Genomic DNA, 16,507 nt, shown 5'->3' on the forward strand with positions numbered 1-16,507 from the left:
AAATCATTTTCTATATGCAACTACTACACTCCAATATGCCACTCTCCCTGAGCAATGTCTCTCAGGAATGGGACACTTTTTTCTCTGCCAGAACACAAGGCAAGCTGGTCAGGAAAAAAACGATCAGTTGTAATATGTAATACTTTGATGTAGCTTTTCTAAATTTGTTAAATTTGTTAAGGAAACAAATAAGAGCCAGCAATTTGGAAAACCTGGAATTTAGCGAAACAACTTTAGTTTGTCCTGTGTTGGTTATTGGGGGAAAAGAGGATAATTTATGGGGGTTGACAGAATGGTAGCACTTTAGCACTGGAAGAGACCCCAGAGGATCTCTATTCTCTCATATTACAGATAAGAATCGGAAGCATAAAGTGGTTATTTGTCTGCCCTAAGGTTACATGGCTAGGTAGTGGGAAAACGTTTTACCATTGCCAGCCCTCCCATACTCTGCATCTTAAAAAAATTACTTTTTGCTCTTTAGAGTACTGGGATAACTTAAGAGAAGAGAAAGATGTATATGGAAGGAGGTCCCCTGGAAGATTTCATTTTCCTGCAGTCAAAAAAACATGAGAGATAGCCATTCTGGTGAGCTGAGCTGCTTTCAAATGTGTGCATTTGTGACCAACACATTCAGGTCCTCACAAAGAATCCTTTCTCCCAACACATCACTGCACGCTGTTTTCAGTTTCTGCCTCCTCCTACTGCCATGCCCTCCTTATATCAGGGTGGGGTGGAAGAAAGATAGGTGCCCTGCTTGCTGTGACTTCTGCCCTTTACTGTGTGTGTGTGTGTGTGTGTGTGTGTGTGTGTGTGTGTGTGTATGTGTGTCTGTGTGTGTTGGGGGTTGCATAGGAGAGGGATTCCCTTTTTATCTTTTTCAGAATTTTTGGCATCATAAGCTGTCTTCACTACTAAGTCACAGTTCAGGTTCTTCCCTTGGACTTCACTGACTCCCAAGGTCGGGAGCTCTGGGTAGGGGTGGGAGTTCTGGTTTCCACTGACACCACAGTAGGGGTGGTTTTGTTACCACTCTACAATGGTGAAAGTATTGAGTTTCCATTAGACCTCTTCTGACACCACCCCCCTGGGGAAGGGGAGAAATGCCTCATAACTTTTGGGTTGGGGCAGAAGTCCAGCCTCCCCATGTGGTCCCCAGTAACACTGAGGGAATAAGATTCTCAGTGTTCATTATCAATCAGTGGGAATAAGATTCTCAGTGTTCTTCTCTGGCACCACCCTTAGTGGGGTGTTGGAGTACCTACACCTTGTAAGTGTGGAATTTTTGATGCTCCACTCAGACTTTGCCGGCATGGTGAAGGTGGGGCCACAGTTTTATCTGTGGCATTTGACCAGAGTAAAATGGTTATTGTCTGAAATGTGTTCTGTCTTGCTAGGCTTCACCTTTCCTAGTCTTTTAGCTGCAGAGGGGGCTTTTTATTGTCTGCACCCATTAGCATTTATGGTTTGCTAGCTTCTTTAGCACCCAATTTGGGATATATAAGGCAAAAAGAAAACCACCATGCTGTTACTTGATTCCAGTGGTCCCTAGCTGGTCTGACTTCTTTTCTTCTCCTATTAGTGTCTTCTTATGATTGTTTTATATATAATGATTAGAGATTTTAGTTGTACTAAGTAGGAAGAATAGGAAACAGTACATGTATGCCATATTCCCCGCTATTATTTATTTTGTTGCTCAAATTGTCACATAATTGGTCAATGGCTATTTGGCTTCTCTATATTTTTGACACATTCTCATAATTTTTGAGCACATCCTTACTTTTTGGCTCAACAAAACATTCTAAGCTCATCTTATACTTTCCGTGCTCAATCCTATACCCAGTGATTTTGCTAAGAATATCTAGTTCCTTTCAGGGGAGAAGGGTAATTAGATCCGGACACTAGGGGTGCTTATTGTTATTGGGGACTGCTGCTCCCAGGCCTTCTCGGTGGGCAGAGAGCACAAACGTACATATTTATATCTGTGATGGTTAATTTTTTGTGTGAAGTTGGCTGGGCCAAGGTGCCCAAGTATTTGGCCAAACAATATTTTGGATGTTTTTATGAGAGTGTTTTTGTATGAGAGTTACATTGCAATTAGTGGACTTTGAGTAAGGCGGATTGTCCTCCGTAATGGGGATGGGCCTCACTCAATCCGTTGAAGGCCTGACTAGAACAAAAGACTGACCTGCCCCAAGAAAGAGGGAATTCTCCAGTCTGATGGACTTTGGACTTGAACAGCTCTTCCCTTGGTTTCCAGCCTGACGTCAGGCTCACCCTGCAGACTTTAGATTTGCCAACCTTCATAATTGCATGAGCTAATCCCTTAAAATTAATATTTCTCTCTATATACACATCCTATTCTGTCTGCTTCTCTGGAGAAACATAACTAATAGAATATTGATATTTATTTCTATATCTATTTCTGTATATTGAAACATGAGTTTATACCAATACTTAATTCCAATTAAGAGAAAATTCTAATATTCTCTTTTTTCATATTTTAATTCCGTTCTTTGATAGAAACCTAGCTCCCACTATCCTTAACATATTTATTTATTTGCTCAATTCTCCTTACAAGTTTTTGAGAGATGGTAGAATATATTTTGTCAGTTCTCCAACCGAGAGAAGTAAAATGTCCTGAGGATAGAGTCATTTCCTTTTCTAATTCTCACAAGGGCCTGTATAAACTTAGGGTGGTCCTGGTTCTGCCTCAAGGGAAATGTTCTGGGAGAGCATATGGAAAGCTGCTAGGGCTGCCAGGAGTACAGCACATGTCATCTGGGTTTTAAAAGCTGAGTCACGGAATGTGGTAATAACGACTATAGTTGCATTTGCAGAACATTTTCAGGTGCTTTCACATGCTTGTTTTACTTGTTCCTAACTACAACCCCATCAGATGGTCAGGGCATTCATTATTAGCTTTGTTGTGGTGGGCTCCATAATGGCCTCTGAAAGATATTCAGGTCCTAATACCTGGACCCTTATATGGCAAAACCATGCATGGTACTTTGCATGGCAAAAAGGACTTTGTAGAGTAAACTAAGAATCTTGAGACGAGGAGATTATCCTGGATTATGGTGGGCTCTAAATGTACTTGTATCCTTATCAGAGAACAGATTTGACACAGATAGAAGAGAAGGAAGCAGAGATTGGAATGAAGTGGCCATAGGCTACGGAGTACCAGTAGCCACCATAAAGTGGAAAAGGAACAGATTATCTCCTAAAGCCTCCAGAGGGAGTGCGGCCCTATTGACACCTTGAATTTGGTTAGGTGATAATGATTTCTGATTTATGGCCTCCAGAACTGAAATTTTTAAAGTCACCAAGTTTGTGGCAATTTGTTACAACCCCTACCAGAAACTAATATGCCCATTTTTAACAAATGTGGAACCTGAAACTCAGAGAGGAAAAATTACTTGCTTAAGACCAGACAACTAGTCAGTGGCAGAGCTAGAATTCAAATTCAGGAGTATTGACTTTAAATCCAATCTATGGTGGCTGCCTCCTCCCTTACTTAGCTCCTCCCCTCCTGTGAGACAGAGAGGATAGCAGAAAGAGCAAGCCAGGAGTGGTTGTCATCTTCAGGTGCTTTTCAAAAACACTAGGGGAACTTTTACAAAATACCACTCTAGGTCTCACCCCAGACGATTGAATTAGACTCTTTCGTGGTGGGACCCATGCAAAGATATTTTTACAAGCTTTCCAGGTGATTCTAGGGTTCAGCCAAGTTTGAGAACCAGTGGTACAGTGATACCAAGTTCATTCCATATGTTCATGTGTACGAGAACTATGACTATTTTTCTACATCTGAACTTGAATTCTATTATTACATCAAATGCCAGAAACTTAACCATTGTTAAATCAGGAGCTATCTGCTTCCCTTATCCTTTGATCCAGGGGTTATATGCAGCGATAGCTCAGCAGGGAACATCTAGTCCTTGATGCTTTCATCTAGCTAAGCTGGCATCCTTTGACACATCCCTCTTCCCAAACACTCTGGACCATTGCTCTTCACAGGTCTATCCCTCCTTGCTCCCATCTGCTGGCTGTCCGTGCTTGTCTATGTAACTCTCAAGGGTCTGGAAGCCTTTGCAGGCTTTCCCAGCTCTGCTGGGGTGGGTACAAATCCTGGGAATATGATTCAGCTCTATGTGCTGGAGTTCACCAGCCTGCCAGAGGTTTCCACACCTCTACCACACCTGAGCTCAAGGGATTTGGGGTCTCCCTTCAATGCTCCTTGTTTTAGATCCCCAAATCTCTTTGGGGATGGAATTACCCTTCATCCTGGACACAGTGGTCTTGGTGAGTACACAGCACATGGACCCTCCTCAAGGAAGCACCAGAGAATGTCTAGCTTCTATACCCCTCTCTTCATCTTCTCCAGGAGCGTCAGAATGTGGGCGGAATAAAAAACGTGAATGATTTTAAAGGACTGTGAAAAAATTAGTCTTCTTCCCCTCAGGAAATTTCTTTTCCCTCTTTTCCTGCCTACCACCCCTCCTTTAATCTCCTAGTAGAAGGCAGAGATAGACACTGTGGGAGACTAGAGGTCAAGGACACGAATGCCATTGCACTGGAGGAACAATTCTTTCTTTTTCCTCTTCCTCACCCTACTCTCCCTCTTACCAGCCTCCCAAACTTCAGTGTCTATTCTACTTAACACATTCTGTTATCCTTTACTGCCCACTGCTAGTTTCTAAGAGCCTTGTAGATAAGGACTGCATTTTTTTTGCTGTGAAAAAAGTAGTTTTTTTGTAAAGCAATTTCATTTTTTAAGGCTGATTGCATAATGATGAAACACTTAGCAGGTAGGTGGCCTTTCATCATTTTACCTTGCTCAAGTCTCCAATGAGGTGTCAAGAGGTACAGTGGCTCTGAACCTAAGAAGTGCTGTGGAAGGTGTGTACCTCCCCCCTTGCTTGGGCCTCCAAAGGAGATGGGCCCTATGGACCACCAGCATGCTCTCCTTCTCACTTGCGTTCCGATCTGTATTTCTGCTGCTGTTGTGCCTGTTTTTAAAACAGTATCACAGAGGACATATCAGTAGAGATGTGACCTGAACTTGAAGCAAAGTTAACCCAGTTAGGCTCCTAGCAGGGCCTTACATCTTATTTCAGTACCTGGACTTATTCTGGATTTACCCATGTGCCTTTTAAAAATTGGCCTCGGACTCAGATGGTTGGTTGTACTGGTAACTCAACTACTGTGTTTGCTGTGAGTTAAAATGAGCAGGCTTGAAAATAACTGCGCCCTATTCATAGCTGATGGGGTATGTGTTCTTAATAGAAAGTGGCAGGTCACAAGGCCCTGGCTTTTTGGACACATTATCCAGACTATTTGATTGGCTATGATGAGCAGTGGAAGGATGGAGCAAGAGAGATTTGAGCTACCAAATTCTGTTTTCCCCTCTCTCTGTTTCTAACTGTACAGAATATCTATTAGTGATGAACGGAGCCTTGAGGTTAGTCCCCCATGTGTGGACAAAAATGTTAAGAAAGTCCTGCCTTTAAAAATTGAGATTTGGGGGGCTGCAAAAACCCAAAACAACAACAAAAAAAACCCTTCCATTCCCTAAGTCGATAAGCTGCTTGTATTAGATTGTTTCTTTATACAGTGCTGTTCTATGAATCAGATCACTGTGCATCTTAAGTAGGTACCGGAACCTGGCTAATGCTTGTCAGCAACTCCCACCTGTTCCTAGGAGAAGACCTTGGTCACTGAAATCGCTCGGACACATTTTGAAGCTCGATGTCCAGAGCGGAATAGGTGCCCAGTCATTGTCCAGGTCGGCTCTTTGATGGAGCACACGTCATCCCCGGGTTTTCAGTGCAGACTGTGTGAATCTGATTCATCTGCAGAGCTCTAAGAAATCGAGTTCCTCAGATGGGGTCTGATGAAGGTATTTTTTTTAAAAAAGCTTCCAAAGTGATTCTGGTGTGCCCTCTGGATTGATAAATAGTGGTAGACTCCTCTCTTTGTGCGCCAGAATCGCTCTGTTTTGTTTACTGTTATATTCTAAGGACTTAATTCAGTGTTTGGCTCAAGCAGACATTCAGCACTTATATTTTGAAGGCACCCCATCTTACAGATGAAGCAGCTGAGGTTCAGAGAAGTTAAGATCACACAAGTGGCAGCGTTGGTCGTCCTTCCACTACATTTCACTAGGGAACGTTCAGGTGCTTTCCGGCCGCACGTCGGACATTGAGTCTGCGGTGCCCAGTCCAAAGGTCAAAGTTTGCTTTATAACTGCTTAGCCCAGCCTAGCTTCTTAGCCTGGCAGTTTCTGCCTGTCCACTGCGCGAGGCGCCCGGCAACAAAGGAGTTAACCCGAGGCCCCGCCCCGATGTGTGGGGCCAATGTCGGAGAGCGAGACCGGAGCTGCTGCGTAACGCGCCGCCTGGTATCGCTGCGCCTGCGCGCGCGGCGCCGAGGGGTCGGGGTTGGATTCAGAAATGGCTGCTTCCATATTCTACAGCCGGCTGTTGGCCGCTGCCACCCTTAGGAGCCACCCGCCCCGGACGGCGCTGCGGGCCGCCGCCCAGGTATTGCGGTGCAGCCCGCTCTTGCTTCGAGGGTCGGTAGGAGAAAAGGAGATGCGGGAGATTTGGCTCCTGTGGGCGAAGTGTGAAGGGATCCGAGGCCCGGCTTGGGGTCACTTCTCAATCGGTGACATTGGGTGACATGGGGGCCCCGCCAGGCCTGCGGGCGGCTCGCCCGGGAGTGCTGCCCGCCACTGCGAGCTGGCCCATGTTGTGCCGCTTTGCCCAGGGCCTCGGTCCGTGAGGAGCACCGGCGACCCGCCTGCACCTGCTCACCCTGTTGCCGAGGGGGCGGCGGGGAGCCGGGGTGGGGTCTGAGTGGGGATGGTGGGGTCCAGGGCAGTTTCTTCTGCCATTCCTCAGTCCCGCGGGGTGGGCGGAGGCTTCCGCGGCCCATCTTTCGAGAGGGGGAAAAATGCCCTTCAGATGTACTTTCGTGTTCCTTGGGAGCTGTAGTAGATGGGACGACTTCGCCAGAGGAGCAGTACTTGCTGACTGGGCTTTTCTGGGATGAGGCATGGAAGTTTCTTCCCTCCCCCATGTAGGGACCTGCTTCCTGACCTAACCCAAATTACTTGTTCTATTAGTCAGTTTCTTCATCAATGATGCCGACATTAATGACTCCCTTACCGTGTCGCTGAGGAGCCTAATGCAAGACTACATGTAAACCACTTAGCATATAGCGCTGGCACACGGTAAACACTCAAAAAACAAACAAACAAAACCTGTGGCCACTGTACTACTAAAAATGAAGTCATCCAAAAGACTATTTTCTTACTTCCCCAATTGGCAAGCTTGTAAACATCATATTATTACCACCATTAACAGAAGAGAACACAATTACTTGGGGGAGGGAAGAAACTTCCCTGCCTCATCCCAGAAAAGCCCAGTCAGCGGGTACTGCTCATCTGGCGAAGTCGTCCCATCTACTGCAGCTCCCGAGGCACAGGAAAGTACATCTGAAGGGCATTTTTCCCCCCCTCGAAAGAGGGGCCGCGGAAGCCTCCGCCCACCCCGCGGGACTGGGGAATTAACCTGAGGTTTAATTCCAGAACTGTCTAGCTCCAAAGTCTGTGTGCTTGAATTTGCTGTACAGTTCCCCCCCCCCCCATAATATAAGAATTGGCCTATTCTTTTCAACGTTGATAACCATGAAATCTGTGGAAGGTCATAATTGGCTTCCGAAGTCAGCTCCAGACTTTTAGCTTATGTTCTGAAATAACTCCTCAGACATGCCATAAGTGAATTTATTTTGGCCGTTATTTTTCTTTTAAAAGTTATTCATGCTTTCAACCTAGAGGTAGTGAATTCCATGAGTTTGCTTCCTAATAGGACAAGTGATTTTTTTTTTGACCTTGAATTTCCTTTTTATGAGTTTTAAAAGGTGCTGTGTAGTTTTTAAAAAGTGAGGTGAATATGTTTGCATCCTAGTCACAATCTTTATCCTTTTGGAAATTCCTTTATAAGCCTTTGTCTCTAAATATGGAGCGGTCCAATATATTGTCTTGTAACATCTTTTCTACCTTCACATTAAGTAACATAGCTTTAGAGTTTGGAATGACCTTAGTCTATCCCCTTGCTTTTGTAGATGAGGACACAGAGGTACAGGGTCTTAGGAAACTTTTTCAGGATCACACATTGAATTTAGCAAATTCTCCTAAACGTTTTGTTTAGTTCTCAGACCCTGTTTTAGTTTTCTGTCTCTTTCGTCCAGTGTATATTTGATAAAAATAGTTAATGTTACAAGTAGATTAAATAAGACATTTTCTTGGTCGTTGTCACTCATACTCCCCATTAATGACATTTTCCTATGTTTCAGTTCGTATTATTTATACAAGGTGTGTTACTGGATGGGTGGTGATACAGGGATTTGGCCAGGAATTGGTGGCCTTTCGGCAGTAGGAATCTTCTAAGTGATAATATCAAGAAAGATAAATAGCTAAATGTGGGGATCCTTGTGATTGTACAGTCATTTGTATTACCAACGTAATTCAAAGCTGATGATATTTCAAGTTACAACATCCAGTGGTGCAAAGGGAAGGATCATCAAAATACTTCAGATATTAAAAAAAACCTTTCAAGTGATATAAAACCTATCAGCAGTACCTTATATATACTACTAATTATTTGTAAATATAGATATTTGAAAGAAAACATAAAAATATACAGTAGTCTCCCCTTATCCATGGGGGATGTGTTGCAAGACCCTCAGTGGATGCCTGAAACCACGGATAGTACCGCACCCTCATATATATTTTTTTCCTACATGTGCATACCTATGATAAAGTTTAATTTATCAGTTAGACACAGTAAGAGATTAACAACAACAGGAATAAAATAGAACAATTATAACGATGTACTGTAATAGCAGCTATGTGAGTGGCTTTGGAGCCATTAAGGAAAATAAGAGTTACTTGAACACAAGCACTGTGGTACCATGATAGTTGATCCGATCACAGAAATGGCTACTAAGTGACTAACGGGCACATAGCATACAGCGTGGATATGCTGTACAAAGGGGTGATTGATTTCCCGGGCTGTGTGCAGAGGGACTACGTGAGATTTCATCATGCTGTTCTGAATGGTGCCCAATTTAAAACTTGAATTGTTTATTTCTGGAATTTTCCATTTAGTATTTTCAGACCGAGCTTGACCACTTATTTAGTTTCTAATTGAAACTGCGGAAAGCAAAACCACGGAAGGGGAGATTGCTGTACCAGTTAAGGGAATGGTTTAGAAGGAATGCATTAAAGATGATGTTGCAGATACGTTTTCTGAGATGATATGTGTAGGCTATGTATGATAGGGAGTTTCATGGAGGAAGTCTACTGGAAAGTGATCTCTGCGTCAACCCCTGGAGGAGAGAGAAGGAAGAAGGACTTAATAGAGGGAGAAGTAGAATGTAGTGCAGTTGCTCTGCTGTTCCAATGGGAGATCTGCAATTAGGATGCTCGTGAACTGTCAAGAGACCTGGTGAGGTGCTAGGTCGTTATATCCCTCTCTTGGCCCCCTTTGACCAGTGATTGGATGCAGGCTGACAATGGGAAGGAGGTGTGACTTTGGGCACAGAAGCTCCAAGGAGAGGACTCAGCTGAGATCTGTCAGCAGCCAACATGCCCAGAAGCTGGGGTTGTGAATCTCTTGGTCCTGAAGGGAGGATCTGGACAGTACACCAGACACCACTGTAGATGAAGCCAGGGTTTTGAGCCTTGAGTGTATGAAAGAGTAATGGTATCCAGTCATTCAATCATCACATATCTAGTACCAGGCAATTTGTTAGGTACTGGTGGGATGGTGGAGAGAAGAAAGTTGGGAAGGATTTTTGGTTTGTTGGGAAAGACAAGATTGGTTTTAGATCTACTGAATTTGGCCTGAGGTAAAAGTGCTCTATAGATCATTAGAGGTATGGTGGTAAAAGTCAAGTGAAAGATAGGATTAAAAATGATGAGGAAATAGTTAAAACTACAATGGTAGCATTTGATAATTTAGCTGATAGATTAGCTGTTAGTTTTATGTTGTAGTTTATGTACTGTAAGTATGATATTTTGATGATTTAATAAACAGGTTTATTACAGTTATGAAGAACCAAGTACTCTATATAAACAAATTTTTTTGAGAAGGTGTTTTTAACAAGAATAACTGCCAGATCTCTCTCACATGTAAATATGTCCCCAATTTCTTTAGGTTCTGGGAAGTTCTGGATTGTTTAACAACCATGGACTCCAAGTACAGCAGCAACAACAAAGGAATCTCTCCCTACATGAATACATGAGTATGGAATTATTGCAAGAAGCTGGAGTTGCCGTTCCCAAAGGACACGTGGCTAAGTCACCAGATGAAGCTTATGCAATTGCCAAAAAATTAGGTACTAAATTAAAAAAAACTCAGGCCAGCCACCTTGACATGGGAACTCTGAAAAGATGCAAACTTTAAGAGAAGGCAGAACTTTATGATTATTGACATTCTAAAATTATGAGACTATTATGAGCTCCCATAGTGCCTGTTAACTTAGAATCACTAATATTGGCATTAGGAAGCTGAAGTTGTATTTTTAGTTGGAATACAATGGAGTGATTGGTGAAAGACAATCTTAGCTGTTTATGTGGTTGTAAAAGAGAAGTCCTGTATTTTCCCCTCACCCCTTTTTTGACATGGAAAATGGAGCCAAAGGGGGGAAAAAGGAAGTTGAGCACTAATATATAAACTTCATGAGAGCAGTTTTTATAAACTTCAAAATCACTTTGTGTGATTTTGTTCACTGGTATCTCCCAAACTGTTAGAAGTAAATACTAGTATTTGTTAAATGAATTAAGTAGTTATCTATGTTTATTAGTAGGTGTTTTTTATTGGTAACAGAAAACTTAATAGCTTTTGTTAATTTGAATTTAAATTAATCTCTTAATTATAAAATAAATTAAAAAACATGCTTCAGTTTACATTTTTAAGGATTTAATATGAGAACATAGTAATGAGTACTGTACTAGCTATGTAATGCATTTTCTTTTTAACAGTTTTTAAAATCCCACCAATTTTTTTGTAGGTTAGCACAGTTAATTTCTCTTGTATGTACCTTTGAATAATATGGCTTTAAATGTGCTTTGCTTAAGACTTTGCTTTTATTAATTTGTCAAGAAAGATATAAAATATTTAAAACTTTTAAAAATTTAGAATTTAATCTAGATTTGTACTTACTTGTTTCTAGAATAGATTTTCTTTCAAAAGTGAGGGCACGTACAGTTTCAGAAAATTGTTGTAAACTATGTTTTTGAATGTGGTGGTCCTGATTTCCTTGACTAGGAAGCATGATTTTTCACTTACAGTTTTTTGTTGTTGTTAATCAGAGAAAAAATTCTTTCTATTCAGATTACAAACAAACTTTATTTAGCAAAAGTCTTGCATAAGTTCATACTAATTTTGGTGAATTTGGTGGTGACTTATAGTTTGAACTTTTACGTGATAAAAGATGTACTTCGTGTTTACCTTTGAAACGAATATGTTGAAACAACATATATGAGACCAACATATATGAGGTCAAGGCTTAAAGAAAACTCATGATTGTACATTGAATTTCTGTAGTATTTCTTACAAAGGCTACTTTTTAATAACTACCTTCTTGAGATTCAATCTTATATATATGACCTAAATGTTAATTTCTAAAGACCTAGCTAAGTAAGAAGGAAAACTTGGAAATGTAATTGAGAAAGTATATTGAGAATAAGTTTATTTTATTCTATCCATATGTCCTTAAGGATGAATTTCCAACCCTTTGACTTTCTTTTTTATTTTTTGTCAGTCTCATCTCTTAAATGGTGCTTTTTGTGTTTGTTTGTTTACCAAATCTTTCATTTGTAATAATGCTGAAGGCTAAAAATGTTTTCCATACCAAAGTTAATAGGGCCTGATTTATATATAATGAAATCAGTAAAAGCTATTTCTTTTTCTATTTCCAAATTATTATAATTAGTTTTCTTTAGTTTTCCATATATTTACTCATTTAATCTAATTTCATTGTTTTGTTAGAAAAAATAATTTGTGGAAACTTTCATAAAATGAGTAGGATTTGTTCGGATGCCATTCATTTCTTTACTCCTTATTAAAATACTTAATGAGTCTGAGCTGTGGAAAAAGAATAGTTACGTTTAAGATATAACTATGAGTATTACTGGCGAGTTCTCTGGAGCCAGGTCTTACAAGTACTAAGGATCAGGTAGGCAGCCCCTTGGGACAGAAGGCATCTTGTTCATCTAGAAAGTGAGTTCTTATTAAACAACACTGCGAATGATGAGTATAGTATGACAGCGGAATTAGTGACTAATGAGGACCTTTAAATCTAGAGGATAAGAAATGCTACTTTTTAAAAGATGTATTTAGTAACTACTATGAAGACATTGATAATTCTGTCTCTTGAAACAAATCATTAATATCAGAAGATATTGATTATGGGATGTAATTGCACAAGGTGTGGTATGAGGTGCCTTAGAAAAACACCTGGTTCTGTCCATCTAGCTAGCAATTCCCAATGCTGATTTTGGCTACCTCAGGGTGATTTTTGTTTCTTGAATTACTGCAAAATTCATAAAATGCTAATTCACATTCTTAAAAACTCTTAACTTACCTGCCAGTATACTAGGGTAAATGCATTGCTGGTGTGACAAACTGTTGCTTCCCCTCAGTCCTGTGGGTGGCAAGAGAAGCTGAGTTAGCATGGGGTCTGGGGCTACTGAGCCCTATAGCTGGAGACTTCTCCTGAAATAGCCCTGGCCTCTCCCCCCAGTATTCCCTACAAATTCTGTCATTTTCTGTGTGTGTCATGATGTGAAAAAAGTTGGGAAGCATGGTTCTGGAGACAAGTTTTATGTGTTGTGAATAAAGTTAGGGATGAAAGAAAGGTTGGACGGAAATCTAATTCTAATTAGATTTAAAGACTATATGATTCCATAAATGGAAGCTTGAAGATCACATAGAAGTTTCTGGAATAGGTTATCAAAGGGATGGTTGTTAAGCATGGAGAAATGAAGTAATTATAATTTGAGGTCAGTTCTAAGAGCCCATTGCCATCTCTTACTTACTGGTTCCGGGAGCTAGGCTTTCAGTAAGGCATTGGGCAGAGTTCTCATAATTTTCCTGCTGATTGTAGAAATATGGTTTGGATTCTAGTATAATTAAGGTGGAGTTTCTGTCTGGTTGAATAAGCATGCAAAGGGTACTGATTAATGATTGTCAGCCTGGAGGGAGCTTTCTAAGGGCATACAATAGGACTTCACCCTCTTTTTTCTTCTTTTCAATGTTCTATTACGTGACTGTATACAAGGAATACTTAAAACATTTGTGAATGACTAAAGCTAGGAGGGATGGTGACTATATTTTAATGATAATTTTGGGAACCATAAAAGATCTTATCTGACTGGAGCAAAGGGTCAAATCTAATAAGACTGTAAGCTCCGTGAGGGCAGGATAAGTCTCTTGCTCATTGATGTATCTATAGCTCCAGCACAGTATCCTGTACGTAGATGTAACTGTTGGAATGAAACAATGGAATTGAATAAAATTTTTTTTTCAATTAGTTGTCCTCACACTTATCTTCTAATTCTCCTCCCCATCTTGATGGAGCTTGTATATAATTATTATTATTACTTTGGCTTTTTTTGTTGTTGTGAAGGGCGTTTTTAGAGGGAACTTTTGAAGCATCATCTCTGGCCCTAAGAAGTTCATATGTCTAAAGAAAGGAAATTGATACTTTGAGGGAAGATCCTTCTGTCTTGTAAAATGTTTTTGAAAAAGTAGAACTTTGTTATTCTTATTTAATAGGTCATGTGTGAATTTATCAGTTTAATGAATAGGAAGGTTTGAATTTAGCCCAGCAAAGCACCTGTTTAACTACTGACATTTTTACATTACATTTACACTGAATTACAGTTATCCTCTTTGGATATAATGGGTATGTCTAAAGTACTGGAAACCCATGACTTGGCAGGTAACCAGAGACAGGTAAAATGACTACTTGCTGCTTTTGGTTTGGGCACGAACTGTAATTTGCCATAGTCCGTCCCTTAGGCTACCTGTTGACTTCTCCATAAGAAAATTTTTGTTCGTTTTAAGGATATTTCTTAGTTTTCTCTAATCTTCATTTAATATTAAATGTTATCACTTGGGAATGGTGGGAACTTTGGCAAATTGAAAAGGGTCTCTATCTTGTGTAACCAAGTCACTTGTAATCAGCTCTAATTGCAGGGCCCAATATTTCTAGTTCTGTTTTTTCAAGAGCAGGGGAAAAAATCAATAAGAATTCTCTTCATTTTTAAATGTCTTTTTTTTTTTTTTTTTTTCAGCATTCAGAAAATATTATGTGCTAGGAATCCTCTCAGGAGTTTGTAAACATCAGTGAACATAACAGAGATCCTAGGGGAAAATCAGTCAGAATTCTCTACATTTTTAAATGCCCTTTTATTCGACATTCAGAAAATATTATGTGCTAGGAACCCTCCCGGGAGTTTGTAAACATCAATGAATATAACAGAGATTCTACCCTTCTGGAGCCTATATTCTAGTGTGGGAGCAAAACAATAAACAGTAAACACGAGAAGTTACATATTATGTTTGAAAGTATTGACTTCTATGGAAAAAATAGTAGAGCAAGGGGGATCGGTCACGGTTGAGGTATTAGGTAGGGTGATCAGGGTAAGCCTTGTGGACAATGTGAGATTTAAAGAAAACCTTGAAGGGAATGAGGACCTTTCCCAAATGGCTACCTGGATGAAGACTATTCCAGGCAGATGGGAGTATTCGAGCCTGAAGGCAGGAGCTATCCCAGGAGCAGCAGAGACTGGTGTAGCTGGAGTGGAGTGAGCAATGCGGAGGGCACAGGAGGTGAAGGACGTGTTGTCAGGGCCTTGTCGTAGGCCACTGTAGGGACTGTGGTCCTTACTCTGAGTGCAAGGGCGTTCAGTGTACGGTTTTAAGTAGAGGAGTGAGGTACTCCCTTTGGCTGCTGGTTTGAGAATATTCTGTCAAGGACAAGGGTAATCGAGGTGAGCTATAATGGTGGCTGGGACCAGGGTCCAAGCTGGAGACGATGAGGAATGATCAAGATCCTGGATACATTTTGAAGATAGAACCAGTATCATTTCCTGACTGGACGAATGTGGGGTGTGAGAAAAGGGGTTTTATTAAAATACTACCTTGACTGATTCATAGGGCCATCTTCTGACTTAAGTGTCTACATTTTCAATGTAGACTCAATTTACATCATTAATTTTCTAAACATTCTTTTGTAATGATAAACTTCAGGTCTTTTCATTTTTGATCACAAACTGCATTTGCTGCCTCCTTGATTAGGTGGGAATCCCCTCATTTTGCCAGCTATGTACATTAAGGGGTGACTTTTCCCCAACAGTGGAGTTCCCATCGTTAGCCTGTTCAAATACACATTCATGGAGTGGTGGTTATATCCCACGGACTGCTTTGTGCTAGGGATACAACGAATAAGACAATGCCCTTAACCCTGACCTCAAAGGTTCGTTTTTACGCCATAACGTAATACTGGTGTTGCACTACTGATATGGGTAAAATGCTATGAGAAGCAACATGAGGAGGCTCTGAAATTCTGCCTCTCTGGGAGACAGTGCTCCTCTAAGATCGTCCTGGAGAAAGAGTGATGAGTAGTACCTAGGCTAAACAGCTAGTTTGCTGATTTTCTTCAAGTTAGAAAGGGTAGGAAGAGAGATCAGTCCACCTGTTAAAGAAGAAATATTCAGAATATTTATCAGAACAAATATTTTAAAAATTTATAAGCATAACATTCTGGCATCTTCTGATAAACATACCTTAAATCCTGCTAGTACTCCTCACATCAGTACAGCTCAAGAATGTATATTAACAGGGCTTTCTGTTAGTGAAACAGTGTAAGTTGGTGTCAGTACTGGCACTTTCCCCTGAAGTTAGGGTATAATTTCTGCTCAAAGTAGCATTGATATCTCAAATTTTCACAAGATAGCAAGTTTACATGGGCCTAGAAAAGGAGGGAAATGTTAGGAAAACATTTAAATCTCGATATTGTAATACCTTCCAAAGTATCAGATGTTTAAAGTGTCAAGGAAAGGTAAAATTATTTTCAGTATGTTCTAAAAAATGGTTTAATATGAACGGCTAATTTTTTTATGTTGTGTATCTTAAGATGGCGAATGTTTTAAATGTTCTAATCTAGAAAATCATATTTTGATGTTGTGGATAAATAAGACTTGACTACATTTATGTAATAATAGCATTTAAAATTTATGCTTAAATAACAAAATATTGTGTCTTGCATGCTTCTCTATGCTTATCTAATAGAAGTGTTTTTCTTCTAGGTTCAAAAGATGTTGTGATAAAGGCACAGGTTTTAGCTGGTGGTAGAGGAAAAGGAACATTTGAAAGTGGCCTCAAAGGAGGAGTAAAGATAGTTTTCTCGTAAGTCATGTATTTTAAAGAAA

General features: G+C 40.5%; 1 protein-coding gene across 1 annotated transcript in view; it reads left to right on the plus strand.

The window, feature by feature from the left end:
* The first annotated feature begins 6,399 nt into the window (after window positions 1-6,399).
* SUCLA2 (succinate-CoA ligase ADP-forming subunit beta) overlaps window positions 6,400-16,507 on the plus strand; it is a 42,503-nt gene continuing 32,395 nt past the window's right edge. Inside the window, exons 1-3 of the mRNA XM_033104672.1 lie at window positions 6,400-6,542; window positions 10,224-10,404; window positions 16,385-16,484. Of these exons, the coding sequence (XP_032960563.1) occupies window positions 6,453-6,542; window positions 10,224-10,404; window positions 16,385-16,484 (371 nt within the window). The 5' untranslated portion in view covers window positions 6,400-6,452. The remainder of the gene's footprint in view (window positions 6,543-10,223; window positions 10,405-16,384; window positions 16,485-16,507) is intronic.

Source organism: Rhinolophus ferrumequinum, chromosome 4, assembly GCF_004115265.2.
Source record: "Rhinolophus ferrumequinum isolate MPI-CBG mRhiFer1 chromosome 4, mRhiFer1_v1.p, whole genome shotgun sequence".
Taxonomy (NCBI): Eukaryota; Metazoa; Chordata; class Mammalia; order Chiroptera; family Rhinolophidae; genus Rhinolophus; species Rhinolophus ferrumequinum.